The 12,671-nt window shown below is 51.5% G+C and overlaps 2 protein-coding genes across 27 annotated transcripts in view; one reads left to right on the forward strand and one right to left on the reverse strand.

Annotated features, from left to right (window-relative positions):
• Window positions 1-102: 102 nt before the first annotated feature.
• On the forward strand, window positions 103-4,032 carry MRPS34 (mitochondrial ribosomal protein S34). 2 transcript variants are annotated; one of them, XM_049791454.1, is made up of 4 exons: window positions 103-275; window positions 456-2,344; window positions 2,455-2,497; window positions 3,317-4,032. In XM_049791454.1, exons 2-4 carry the CDS (start codon window positions 2,027-2,029, stop codon window positions 3,592-3,594), a joined length of 639 nt encoding a protein of 212 aa, XP_049647411.1. In that variant the 5' UTR covers window positions 103-275; window positions 456-2,026; the 3' UTR covers window positions 3,595-4,032. The 2 variants fall into 2 exon arrangements, with proteins under 2 accessions (XP_049647411.1, XP_049647412.1); XM_049791455.1 differs by having other exon boundaries at window positions 1,323-2,344.
• Window positions 4,033-6,670: 2,638 nt separating this feature from the next.
• Window positions 6,671-12,671, reverse strand: part of MAPK8IP3 (mitogen-activated protein kinase 8 interacting protein 3) — a 78,691-nt gene continuing 72,690 nt past the window's right edge. For all 25 annotated transcript variants that reach the window (XM_049791423.1, XM_049791429.1, XM_049791427.1 and 22 more), the window contains 3 exons: window positions 10,697-10,876; window positions 10,256-10,399; window positions 6,671-9,683 (listed from right to left, as the gene is read on the reverse strand). In XM_049791423.1, the coding sequence (XP_049647380.1) occupies window positions 9,562-9,683; window positions 10,256-10,399; window positions 10,697-10,876 (446 nt within the window). In that variant the 3' untranslated portion in view covers window positions 6,671-9,561. The remainder of the gene's footprint in view (window positions 9,684-10,255; window positions 10,400-10,696; window positions 10,877-12,671) is intronic.

Raw genomic sequence — 12,671 nt, forward strand, 5'->3', positions numbered from 1 at the left:
AGGGGGAGGGGGATTGGGGGGGGGGGGACAACGGGGATTGGGCAGCCTCCATCACGTGGGCAGGCGGGCTGTCACCGACCGCTCCCCCGAGGCGTGACTGCGGCTGCGGCGCCGATTGGACGCCCGATATCTTGATGACGTTGGGCTCGCGCGGGGCGGCCTAGTCCGGCCCGGCCCGGCCCGGCCCTGGCCTCGGCCTCTCAGCGGTTCACCCTGCCCGCCAGCGGCTCAGGAGGAGCTGTCAAGCAGGAGAACTTTGTGCTGAGCACATCGGGGTAAGTGGTCGTGGCGGTCAGTGGGTGGCTGCTGCTCTGCCAGGCCGCGCCGGTGGGGGCTGCCGGCAATGCCTGTGTTTGTGCCGGGGGCTTCCCTCTTGTAGCCAAGGTGGCTGTTCCTCGAGCGTCTGCGGCAAAGTCTCTACAGCACCCCCGGGGTGAAGGGGGTTTCTTTAACAGGAGATTTCGCCGTGAGGAAAAAGAAACAAAGGACCCCGTTGCTACCCGAGACGACCTGCTGTCAGGACGCCGGCTCTTGAGGGTGTCTGAGTACCGGCAGACATTTGTGACCTGCACTGATATCTCCCAGTGACCCCCGTTAGGCCAAATTAGGAGGCGGTGGGTTTTAGAACATGGTTTGCGCTCCCTCTCCTGCCGTAGCAGGCAGGAGGTGCTGTCTCCAGCTGACTGTCGTGGAGTAGCATCAGTTTTTGCTGATGACTTGCTGTGTTTGGTGTTGTCCTTCCTTTCTCTGCGTCCGACTGAGTCAATTTCACAATTTTTCAAGCATTCTTGTGTCCTCTTCTGCTCTGTGCCCCCCCAGAAACCTCAGTGTAGCTGCCTTAAAGGGCACGAGCTTGATACCTGTGCTGCATAGCCCTCGATGCGAGCTGCCTGCTCTGTACCCTGTAACAAGTGGTTTAATTGCTCGCTTTTTCTCCCAAATTTGGGTGGATTGAGGTCGAGTATCTTATTCTAAATCAGTGTTTGTCAGCTTAATCAGGTATGTCCTCCTTGTTACAACTCCCCTGTCCTTTTTCAAGAGAGGTGCACCGTATTAGGACAAAATGTCCTATTCTAAGAGCATTAACAGCCTTTAAAATGGGTGTTTTGCTTGTTTTGTTGTGTAACACACCCTCCCACCCCACGCTTTTCCTCCACACATTGATCTTGGCTGCTCACAAAAACCAGTCTCTGTATGCCCAAATGCCTTCAGTAAAGACTCTACAGCAGTACTAGAATGGATGTGTTTCCTTCACTATAAGATAAGGGTTTAAAAAGAAAAAAAACCCTTTCTCCTGACGGGTTTAATTTACCACTCTGTAGCGCAAATCCAGGGGCTAGTAGAGCCAGACCTACGCGGTTTTCTACTCCTTCAATCTGCACTGCAGGCAGCGGTTCCTACCCACGCTGCCGGAGCCGTTCACGCAGGGGGAGGGCGGCCGGTCCCGGGGAACAGAGTTACGAGACCCGGCTTCAGCTCTCGGCTCAGCCTCCGACTGTAATTGGGGCAGACCCTCTGCGTGCCTTTGCCTTCCGAAGACCTGCCCGAGTGAACTCCTCTCCGGCTGCTAGTTCCCTTCTCCAGCGCCTGAAACAGGTGAATCTGGTCAAGGAGATTGTCCCGTCCCAAGGCTTTCAGTTCTTGAGATCCCCCTCAGCCCCCCCCAAGCGTGCTGTCCCGGAGGGGCCTCCCGGCACCTTGAAGCGCCGGGCCGGGCCTGGCCTGCCGGGCTCCCGCCGTGGGTTCAGGCCCACAGCCGACCCCACACCTCCGGGTGGGCCAGAAGCCGGCAGCAGCACGCAGGTCTCGCCGGGCAGGCCGCCTGGGGCTGCCGCCTGTCGGAGCGGTTCCGAGGGCGACTGGGACGGAGCGAGGAGGGTGCCGGGCCCGGCACAAGCGTTCCGCCGCGGCACAAGCGTTCCGCCGCGGCCCCGGCGCCGGAGCGGGGCGGTTTCCGGGCGGCACGGGAAGCGGCGGGCGGCGCGGCGGGCTCCCGGCACAGCGCTCGGCCCAGGCGGCAGCCGCCATGGCCCGCAAGAAGCTGTACCGGCCCATCGCCGCTATGGCCAAGAAGATCCGCGAGTACCGGGCGCTGAAGAACCGGCCGCGGGACTCGCAGCGCTTCGCCCTGGACTACGAGACGATGCGGCGGCCGCTGACTCAGAAACGGTTGCCGGTGCGGGCCTGGGAGGACGTGCGGAACGAAAACCGGCTCTTCGCGCTGCTCTGCCGCCTGCCGCGCTTCGGCGTGGGCCGCACCGTCACCCGCAAGTCCTGGCTGTGGGAGTACGACGAGCCCTGCTACTGGGTCATCACCAAGGTGAAGGCGGACTACACGGCCGAGGTAACCGCCGTCCCCCCCCCCCCACCGCCTCCCTCCGTGAGCCCCCGGAGCCGCTCCCTGCCGCCGCCTCGCCCCTTGCTGCCCTCAACAGGGTCTTGTTTTCTTTACAGAACATGGATCACGGAAGAGCTTGGGGCTACCTGACCTTCAGAGGTAAAACCGGCGTGTTTTCCCACACACGAGGTGGGGAGAGAGCGTTTGTAGGCAGGACCAGAGAGTGATGGGTGGAGGGAGCTGCAGGAAAACCGCAGCCTTCCTGCTTGGGAGATTGGTTTTTCTTGGATCTGCTAAATCAGAAGGGAACTTCTCCCTTTTTTACTTTCAAACGCTGGGATTTAGCCCTCACAGAACACTGGGGGAGAGCCAGCGGAGGCTGACCTTGGGGAGCTAACAGCAGGTTAGGTGAGGCAACAGACTGCCTTGAGAGTTCGAAAGCAAGACACAGAATGAACCCATGCAGGTATTCCAGGTAAAATCGTCAGTAAAACAGGAGCAATGGCATACGTTACTGGGATTTTAAATTAACGCTTCGAGGTGAGTGAATTTCCCTTTTTAAAGCTGCTTAGTATTAGGCATACAATTGTCTCTTACTAGAGTTTCTGAAACATTTCTCATTCAGAGGTTTTAAAGTTGTTGGGTATTGTTAACGTTAAATTTCCCAGGGAACTTTCATCAGTGTAGAGAGAAATTACTCTGGTTCCTTAGCCATGGAAGCTGAACCAGAGAGACACAAAGTGACATTTTAAATCAATGACTTGCCTGTAGGCCTTTCGGCCTGTTTCTGTTTTGATTTTTAAGGACAGAAGTGGGATCACATAGCATAGCAGGGAGGATACTGTCCAAACCTTTACTATTCCTTTACTGTCGCTTGATGTAGCGCTTTTGATACTGGAGAGTTGACGCTTGCTACATTTCCCCGAGGGAGTTTGTTGTCAATAGCATTGTCCACTGGTGTTCATCATCTTTTCTCAGGCAAAACTGAAGAAGAAGTGAGAGAGATTGACAAAGTCATGTACCATGACTGGCGTATGGTGCCCAAGCATGAGGAGGAGGCCTTCAAGAAATTCACCCCAGTGCCAGAGGAGACCATTCGGTACCTTCCATACCCACCTCTGCTCCGAGCCATGATCCTAGCACAGTGGCAGAAAGAGGGAAAGCCAATCACAGAGGAGCCAATGATTGATCTGGCAAAGATCATGGCCTCTCCCGTTCGGGGTACAAAGAAAAAAGCTGCAGGGACACCAGTATAAAGACTTGTTCTATGTCCTGAGCTCCCCACATGCTCTCCCGGTGTGTTAGAAGCATGTCATCATTCAGAAGACCCCCTTGTCCACTGTGGTATGGTGTGTCCAGGTTTCCTAGCTTTCTCCCCAACCCTGTACAGTCACCTCATCTGAAAGGAAAGCTGCAGATACATTCATATTTTTTTTCATAACTTTGGTCTCAGTCAGCAGAGGAACCTTCTTGGTTCCCTGCATGGTCTCTCAACACGTAGCTCCTGTCATCCAGCTACAATTCCTTGGAGCACAATTGCCTTTACAGCCTGAAAATTAGGTTTTTAAGAACATTTTTCAGATAATTTGGGTCCTACGTAAATAACGTAAAAACTACTGAGAATATCACGTTATTACACAGAGCTGTGTACAAATGTATCTACTAACAAAAATAAATGTTTTCTTATTTCTGCAGCAGAGTTCTAAGAAAACTTGGTATTTTTTTCAGTGCATGGAGATCATCGTGAAGTCCAAATGCAGAGCCATTAGCTTACCCAATACAGGCATGGCATTAGATTCCTCTTAACCGCTGCAAAGTCATTTGGGTTACTTACATAGGATGGCAATGAACAACATGGGAGGAACATGGCTTTGGATACTAAGCTTATCCAAAGCTATCCATCTCTTATTCCCAGAGACGGCTGTCAGGAGAAATAATTTTAATTGTGGTGATGCAAAGCATAGAGGATTGGCTCTTACTATTTGAAGCCAATTGCAAATTAGCACCTGTTCAGTGTAGCACGGTGTGGTGAACATTACAGAAATGCAGCTCCTTAGTGCAGTTCTTGGCATTTCATTTTCTCTTGCGGTGGCTGTGGATTCTGCCGCTGTGTTGAGGACTGCTGGAGGGTCTAGTCTGGGTGTGGGTGGAGGGGGCACAAGAGCTGTGCTGGTCTGTACCCTATGTACAGGACAGCTCCCTGCAGAAGCAGTTATTTAATTCTTTTGTCTGCTGTAGTAGGTAGTCAAGAGGTGCTGTTCCATTTGCTGCAGCATCCTGAAATCACAAGTAGCCTGAAGAGATTTACCGAGGGAAAGCAAAAACTGGACTCTGCCCTGCCCAGTGCGTTGGCAGGCCTGGATGAGACAGGGGAACATGTGGCCTCAGCCACCAGCAAAAAGGCTGTCATCGGGCAGGAGCAAACAGATCAACATCAGCTACCTGGACTTCCATGGGGTTCCTCACCAGAGGCTCCTATGGGATAAGAGGGATGGTTTTTCTCATGAGTTAAAAGCTGGTCCTGTGACAAGGCACAAAGGCTGGGAAGAGCTGAGCTCTTGTTCCTCCTCTGTGGTGGCGGGAGCACTGTGGGGCACGCGCCAGGGCTGGTTCACTGGCTTCGGCAGCAATGGGAGAGTCCAGGGGAGGGAAAATCGGGAGTGTTGCTAAAGGCACAGACACTTTGAGCTGCGAGACTTCCCACTGCAGCTGATGGAAAAACAGCTTCCCTGGTTTCTATAGCCTCCGCTGCCAGGTGCTGGGCTGACCTGGTGCCTTATTGTGCTTTCTGTGACTGAGATGCTACTGAACCAGCACACAAACTGAGGATGGGTGAGGTGGGAAGGGAGGGGTAGATGTGAGTTAGATGGGACAAGCAGAACAATCTAGTCCTCTGTCCTGCACAGCCAGGAGCTGAACACAGCCCCAGCACAGGCAGTGCCCTCCCTGACCGGGCAGAGGCCGAGTCTGGACCACAGTAGGCAGAGCTAAGTGCTGGCAACAGGGCCCACCAGCAGCCCCAGACAAGGCAAGAAACGACCCATAATCAGGGTCCATCCAGGAAGCCCAGCCAGGAGCAAAAGCAGATGGAGATAATGCACCATAAGGCATAGAATCAAACAATGGCTTGGGTGGGAAGGGACCTTTGAAGATCATCTAGTCCAAACCCCCAAGTCCCAGGGGTCCACCTGGGAGCAGCTGGAGAAAAGCACAGCTACAGCACAGCTCAGGCATAGACTGAAGGCCCCAGCTGGTGCTTAAATGAGGCTTGTGGCCTGCTGGTGATCTCAGGGCCTTAACACTTGGGGGGGGGGGGGGGGGGGGGGGGTGTCTTCACACAGAGCCCTGGGCAGCCTGAGCACCTTGTCTGATTGTGAAGGTCCCCTTCCAGAAAGCTGCACAGCCGCAGTTTGCCACATATTGGATTCAATGCCTAGAACACGCTGGGACCTCTGCTGGACTCTCAAACCTGTGCGTTAACCTCCTGGGTCGTTTAACAGCATGGGGGTGGTGGTCTGAAGGATGACGGGAGTGAGCCCCTTCCTCAGCCAACCAGGTGGGTGCCAGACATGGCTGCACTTCACTCCGTGCCTTGCTCAGACTGCTCCTGGCCATACTGAAGGGTGCAGCCCCAGGGGTGCGTGACGGATCCCAGGCCCTCTTTCCAAACTTCATTGCTGAGGTGCTTCTATTAACCCAGGAGGTTGTACTTCACCCTGGCCTGCACAGGACTGCAGTGCAGGGGTTAGTCATGGAGAAGAGTCACCTTAGGGACCCCTGCTCAGGGCTGGAGCTGCTCCTGGTGTAAGGAGGTGAACTTTCTTGTCTATTATTGCTATGTACAGCCCTTGGATTAATGCAGTTCTACAAAATAAATACGAATGTGTCCAAGCACTGCTGGGACTAAGAGGAACTCACTTCCAGCAGTGCTGAATGTCATGGATTCCTATGGGACTTTGTGAAGTACCACCCTATATTGACAGGTGACATCATTGGCAAATTGCTTGTTGAAAGCTGAGCCTGACATGTTAACCCTGGCAGCTCACCTGAAGGGGACACCACAAGGACAGCTGCAGCTGGCCGGCAGCTGAACACTTGTCTTTTCCACCTTTTATTTCTGATGCTGGGAGAAGCTACAGATTGCACTGTGGCTTGCAGGACCAGGCCCCTCTGCTCTGACCCAGTGAGCAATCCACATCTCATTTCTTGCCACTAAATTGCTCAATGGTGAACACTTGAGCTGCTATTCCCACCCTTTTAAGTGTCTTGCTGCTATTAATGACTGAGCAGAAATCCCAGTGCCTTTATAGGAACAAGATGCCCTGCACTTGGTGATGTTAACACATTTATTACATACAGAACAGATACGGTTCGTTGTTTGATAGCATAGGGGACAAAGCATGGGAACATATTCATACAGCAGTCTCTTTACAGAATGCCATCTTCAGACCAAATAGCGGAGTTTACAGGCCTTAAGACACTTTTTAAAATCCTTTTGTAACATACAAGATACTTTACATACATCACAGTGGAGATATGACAGGGAAGTGTGTTGAAGCCAGTCAGTTCTCACCTTGCTGCCCAGCAGCCACCAAATGCTCACAGGAGCTGACAGAAGAGGCTGGTTCTACTTAGCTGTAGCTGCCCCTCTTACACATGTGCTTTTCTTGGAGGAAAACATGCACTGAGCTGGAAAGAAACCTGTTGGTAGAGGCCCGAGACTGTTTCCTGATGTTGCCAGGGCCCAGTAGGTGACAGGAGACTGAGTACTGTCACTTTGACTGCTAAAACCAGATACAGAACAAACAGTAAGAGGTAAGAACGTTGCAATTCTATATTTTCCTATGGAAGAGTCGATAGAGCTAAGGAACTGGGCCTACTAGGGCTTTTTTATCCCCCCCCCTTCAATTAGCCCAAATTACAAAGTTTACCTGGCCTTAACTGATGAACTGTTACGTGTTTGTGTAATCTGCGGTCTAAATGTTGTTCTTGTTAATTTTAATGCATTCTGTGTTGTGATCCAATGAGCTCTTCCTAGCAGAAAGCATTTTGGGAAAGTGAACGAGAAGCCTGGCACGGTCAGCAGTGCCCTGGTGAAATGTCCCTGGTGAAAGGTCCCCCCGCACGCAGGTGGTGTCTGCAAGCATCCCTTAGCCAAAGCCAACTGCAGAGTCTGGTGTGCCAATGGCTGGAGGACAACCGTCCAGCTGGCTTCCTACCTCAGTGAAGAGTGGTGAGGGTGCCCGTGCCACCAGCACCACTCACAGGCAGCATGGGCACCACTGTGGCTCTGTACCTTGGTGGCTGAGGCCTCTCTTCTCCAGGGATGTCCTCTTGCCTCCTTGCAGGGGAAAGGTATGTCCCAGCCTTTTTTGAACTGCAGATCCAAAAATTATTTCAGTGCTGCTACATCAGGACAGATGACACATGTTGGAGCTTCGCCTGGGAATACTGCATCCCTGCAGCACACAAGTAGCTTTAGACCACAAGCCTTAGGGGCAGCCTGGTCCATGGTGTGAAGTGCAGGACACAGCTGGGACCCTCCCAGGAGATGGAGGCTTCCCACAGCTGTCTCCATACCACCACACTGGCACAAGGACATCCCTGTGAGCCCCAGAGTGCTGCACAGCTCAGGGAAGAAACAAGATGACCACCAGGAGCTTCCAGATTCAATGCTAACAACTGCTACTTGCTCTAGTCCTGCACATCCAGGAGGGAGTGTTCAAAGGAAATGGAACTCGTCCTTGTGGAGACAGGACTGTTTCCGCTGCCAGAAAGGGAGGACAAACCACTGCCTCTACATCTGGAACTGCCATGTTCTGCACCTGGAGCTCAAAACCACTCTCCCTTGACCCCAATTTTGCTGCTTCCCTTGAAGCAGGACACACCTTTGCAATCCCCCAGCGCTCCTTAGACAAGGACAGCTGTCAGAATTTTTCTCAGGGTTTGTCAATTCTCTGCAGGAGTCAGAAACTTCCAGCTTTTCAAACTACTTAGTAACAAAGTCAGTGCTTGCAATGTTGGGTAAGAGGTCAGGAGATCTACCCTCAATTCCTTTTTCTGTGTGATCTCAGATGAGACACAGCCTTTCTATGCCTTGACTGCAGCTACAGTCTTTCCTAACCAACAGCCAAAGTGTAAAGGAAAAGAGACACCTCCTTCCAGCAGTTCTTGGGATGGAGACACAGCCTTACGTGTCAAGGTAATCTCAATGTGTTAATGCAGAATTCACAGCAGACCAAGCAGACAAATGTCATCTGCCCTTGCCTGTGTTTTAAAAGCCAACAAATGCTATGCAGAGAGAGCTTTCTCCTGAACCTTTCAGAATGAACTCGAGTTCTTTTCTGCTGGGCATTTTTGGAAAGGGGAGTTAACAAGTATTGCTGCCTTTTCTGCTCTTAAAATAGCAAGGTTCCAGTACCCCTTTGCTACCATAGTTACCAAAGGCCCTGTGGCCTTCATGATCAAACACCTTTCTCGCATCTGAGGCTACCAAACAATCCTCTCCGGACACACAGAGTCACCCAGCACGTGACTGCTGAGACAACAACAGCAGCAGAGGAGGGAGACTTTCCATCTGCAAGTATGGAGGACGTGTTCCCCACAGTAACGGCACTGCTGCCTTCTCCAGCCAAAGAGCAGAAATGCTGCCCAAACCCTGACACTCCTTTCTATTAAGGGTTCCTTGGACTTGGCTGTTCTCAGTCCATAGCACATTATTCTGTGCTTAAGGGTGGATAAGGTGAAGAGTCCACTAGTGAACGAGAAAGGATTTTTGCTAGGGTGCTGTAGAAGTTGTGGTTCACCATCACTGCTTTGGTGGGGGACGCCAGGGGGACATACTTCTTTCTCATGCAGGTGGGAGTGAGGCAACCTGCCAGAGAACCTGAGCCACCACCCATCCAGCTGCCAGCTCCCGAGCGCTGGGCAAAGGCTTTGCACAGTTCTAGCTCCAAGCTTCACTTCATCGATGCACTGCCATTTCTCTCCTTGTAGATGCCAGCTCCAGAGCAGAACAATAATCCAACCACGCAGAAAGCGCACGGGCCCAAGATGAAAGCTGCAAGTTCAGAGGTTAGAAGGGGGTCACAGTCCAAGGCAGGAGCCATTGCAGTTGTCTGGGGTCGGTTTCCAGCAGTAGGTATAATGCAGGCGTTCTGTATGTACATCTTGGCATTCAGGCGGGAGGAGGGACACTTACATTGGTGGGAAAGGAGAAATTCTCACTCAGGGATGTATGATACCTGCCACACAATAATGTGGCTCCTTTCAGCCTTGGAAAGTACTGGCTTCACCTGGGTGGCATCTCCTGCATTCTCCTCTGTCTCATCATCTTCTCCATCCCCTGAAGAGAGAAAACAGAGTAAAAAAGGCAAGAAAGAAAATCCCAAATTGCACTGCTCTGGAATACTTCCAAAGAGGCTAATACCCCTGTTACAGTCTCGGCAGTCTGACAACAGAGAACATGAGCTAAGACCTTCCTTTATGCCTGGAGAACATTTATAGCCACATGGAGCTTTTCGGAAGCAGGACTGTATGGATGGAACAAACCACCTCCAGCAGCAGGGAAAACCATCCTTCCTTTTGGGGAAGCCAATGCTTACAACACAGAGCACCCTGGAGCAGCACAGGTGACCACAGTAGGGCAGCAATGTTTGGAGCCAGTGGCACAGATGGCTTTATTCTCTCCAGGGCCATTAACGTAGACTGCGTGGCACTGCAGGCGCAGGCAGGGGCAGGGTTTGGCAGTCTTGTGTTGTGCAAGGAAAATGCTTGCTATCTGCCCTCACAGCCAAAGGCAGGAGAAACAGAGAGCAGTGCTTTTCAGATTTCACTCCCACGGCAGGGATCCCTCTCTCCATGACCACGGCCCCGCACCCCTTCCCGTTCCAGATGCCTCCCACCACAGGCGCTCACCGATCCGGAAATCGATGTATCCTTCTCCTCCGCTCAGCACCAGGACATTCTTCAGCTTCTGCCCCTCGGTCTCTGTGGCCGCTGTGCTGGGGTTCTCTGAAGGGCTGTCCAATACACTCCCATTCAGGGTTGCTAGGACATTGCCTGGGAGAGGACAGAGGTGCTGTCAGTGCCTCTGCTCAGCCCTCACGCAGTTAACACACACACGCACACACAAACGCACACGTACACAGACACACACGCACAATTGGGCAGGCCAGTTCCTTCTGCTGTGAAATCTGGAAGTCACTGCAGTTTAAACTATTGATGTCTGAGCCACAGTGATCTGCAAGCACTAGAAATGCCATGGACAGCCATCTGCTGCAGACCAGCTGAAGCTCCTGCTACAGACTGGACAGTGAGACAAGACCCTCAACAAGGAAAGGCTGTGCTCATCCTTACCAGGCACAGAGACGAAGAACTTGACAGCATCACGGTGCCCATGGAAACAGAGCTGTGCTTGAGCCATGGAGCAGTAGGGAATGAAACTGCTGGCAGATTTGTCGCTGTTGTCATCACCATACACATGGATGACCCCACCAGAGCGGCTGCCCTCTCCAGAGGTTGGTGAGGTCTTGTTGGCTGGGGACATGGAGGAGGAATATTGTCAGCGATGGCTTTGACTCCCGTTTACAGAAGGGACTCAATCAAAGAGAAAACTCATGAGCCATGAAGGAAAACCTTTAAGGGTGCAGGTCTCTTTAAAGGTCTTGTGTAAAGGATGTGATGGAGGACACCACACAAAACAGTCCCTCTCTTAGGCTGGTAACAATCCACTCATGGTAACAAACTACGTTTTCTCATCAAATCTAGTATTTGGCTACTAGTGAGGCACACATCCCTGGACGTGCTAGGCAAGAGTGACCCTAGGGCAAGCTAGACAAGATCTCTGCGGTGTCCAGTGAAGGCCTCTTCACCAGCAGTGATCCTGTCCAGCCTTCAGAAATGACCTACAGTCCTAGGATCAACTTTGGTCTTTTGTACCTGGCAGGGTATCCAAAGGTGTCCACTGTACCCGTGAGACCTTAAGGGCACCTGGAGGAGAATTATTGCTATTTTCTGGATTGGTGAAGTTGCTCAGTTTCCGAGTTAAGTCTTTTGCTCATGCCAAGCCATGAGCACATAGGCTGCTGAAAACAGTCTCTGGGTATAGTGAAGGCCTCTCAGCCCAGTAAATGTCACAGCAGTGGAGTGAGGTCCTTCCTTAGTCCTTGATTTAGCCGTGACACCAGAAGATCAGCTACTCAAGCCATGAACATCTGAAAGATGCCCACCATCAGCTTCCAAGGATTTCAAGGTGGGCTCAGGGGCCAGCATCCTTCATGTCCAGGCTCTGAGAATGTGAATGCTTCCACCCACAAGGAACAGAGACCAGTGCTCAGAGCTCAGCACGGGAGATGCTTTCCTTCCATATGCACCCACATCATTAAAACAGAAACAGTACTAAAATCAGAAGGCTTTCACTTACTGTGAGAGAACTGAATTGCTTGCTTTATTATCTGTAATTCTGTATTTTGGCTTGGGCTGGATTTCAATTAAGTGATTTGGACAAAGGAGACTTTTACCTATAAGACTCAAGCCAGGATGGTGAGACAAGTACAAATATTTTGATGGAAGAATGAGAATCAGCGTGTGCAGGGGGAAGATCCTCAAGATGAAGGCTCTCTGCACCTCTGTGCTTTGGTTTGCTGTGAGCAACTACAACTGGCTGAGCTCATCTGATCGACAGACAGGGCTGGTACTAGCACTTCTCACTCAGTATCTGGCTTCTTACTGCAACCAGTATCAGATGCTTTAAAAGGAGGAGACATATGTTGATAATGCTTCTGGATGGCCACAGAAATGCCTTACAATGACAAAAAAAATACTCCTTTCTGACCCTGGAAGGGCTAAGGTAAGCGTAAATTTGAACTCAGGCCCTGCCTTAACTGGCACAAACTCACACAATTCTTAATGTTTACCAAAGTCCCCTCTGGTTAAAAGTGTCAGTTGATTACTTGCAGCTGGCAGGTGCCACAGCACCTACTGCCATTGACCTGGAACTGATGACAGAAGTATCCTTGGAAAACCAAAGATGACCAAGGAAGACCTTGGAAGAACAGTCTACTCCTGCTTCCTGGAACTCTATGACTGAATGAACCTTTACAGTCCCTATCTCAAACCTGGCCTACCACAATAAGGGAACTATTGATGAAGAATAAAGTACTCTTGACAAAAAAAAAAAAACAGAGGGATGGCTGATGAGATGGATGAAAATGTTTTTAGCCATGGGAAATGAGGATATTTACACTACTGTCTCTGGTCGCTTTTCTCAGATGCAACTTAAAATGAAAGCCTGATGAGGAAAAATGGATGGAGAGAGCTGAATGGCAAGATG

The sequence above is a fragment of the Accipiter gentilis genome, chromosome 33 (genome assembly GCF_929443795.1).
Source record: "Accipiter gentilis chromosome 33, bAccGen1.1, whole genome shotgun sequence".
NCBI lineage: Eukaryota > Metazoa > Chordata > Aves > Accipitriformes > Accipitridae > Astur > Astur gentilis.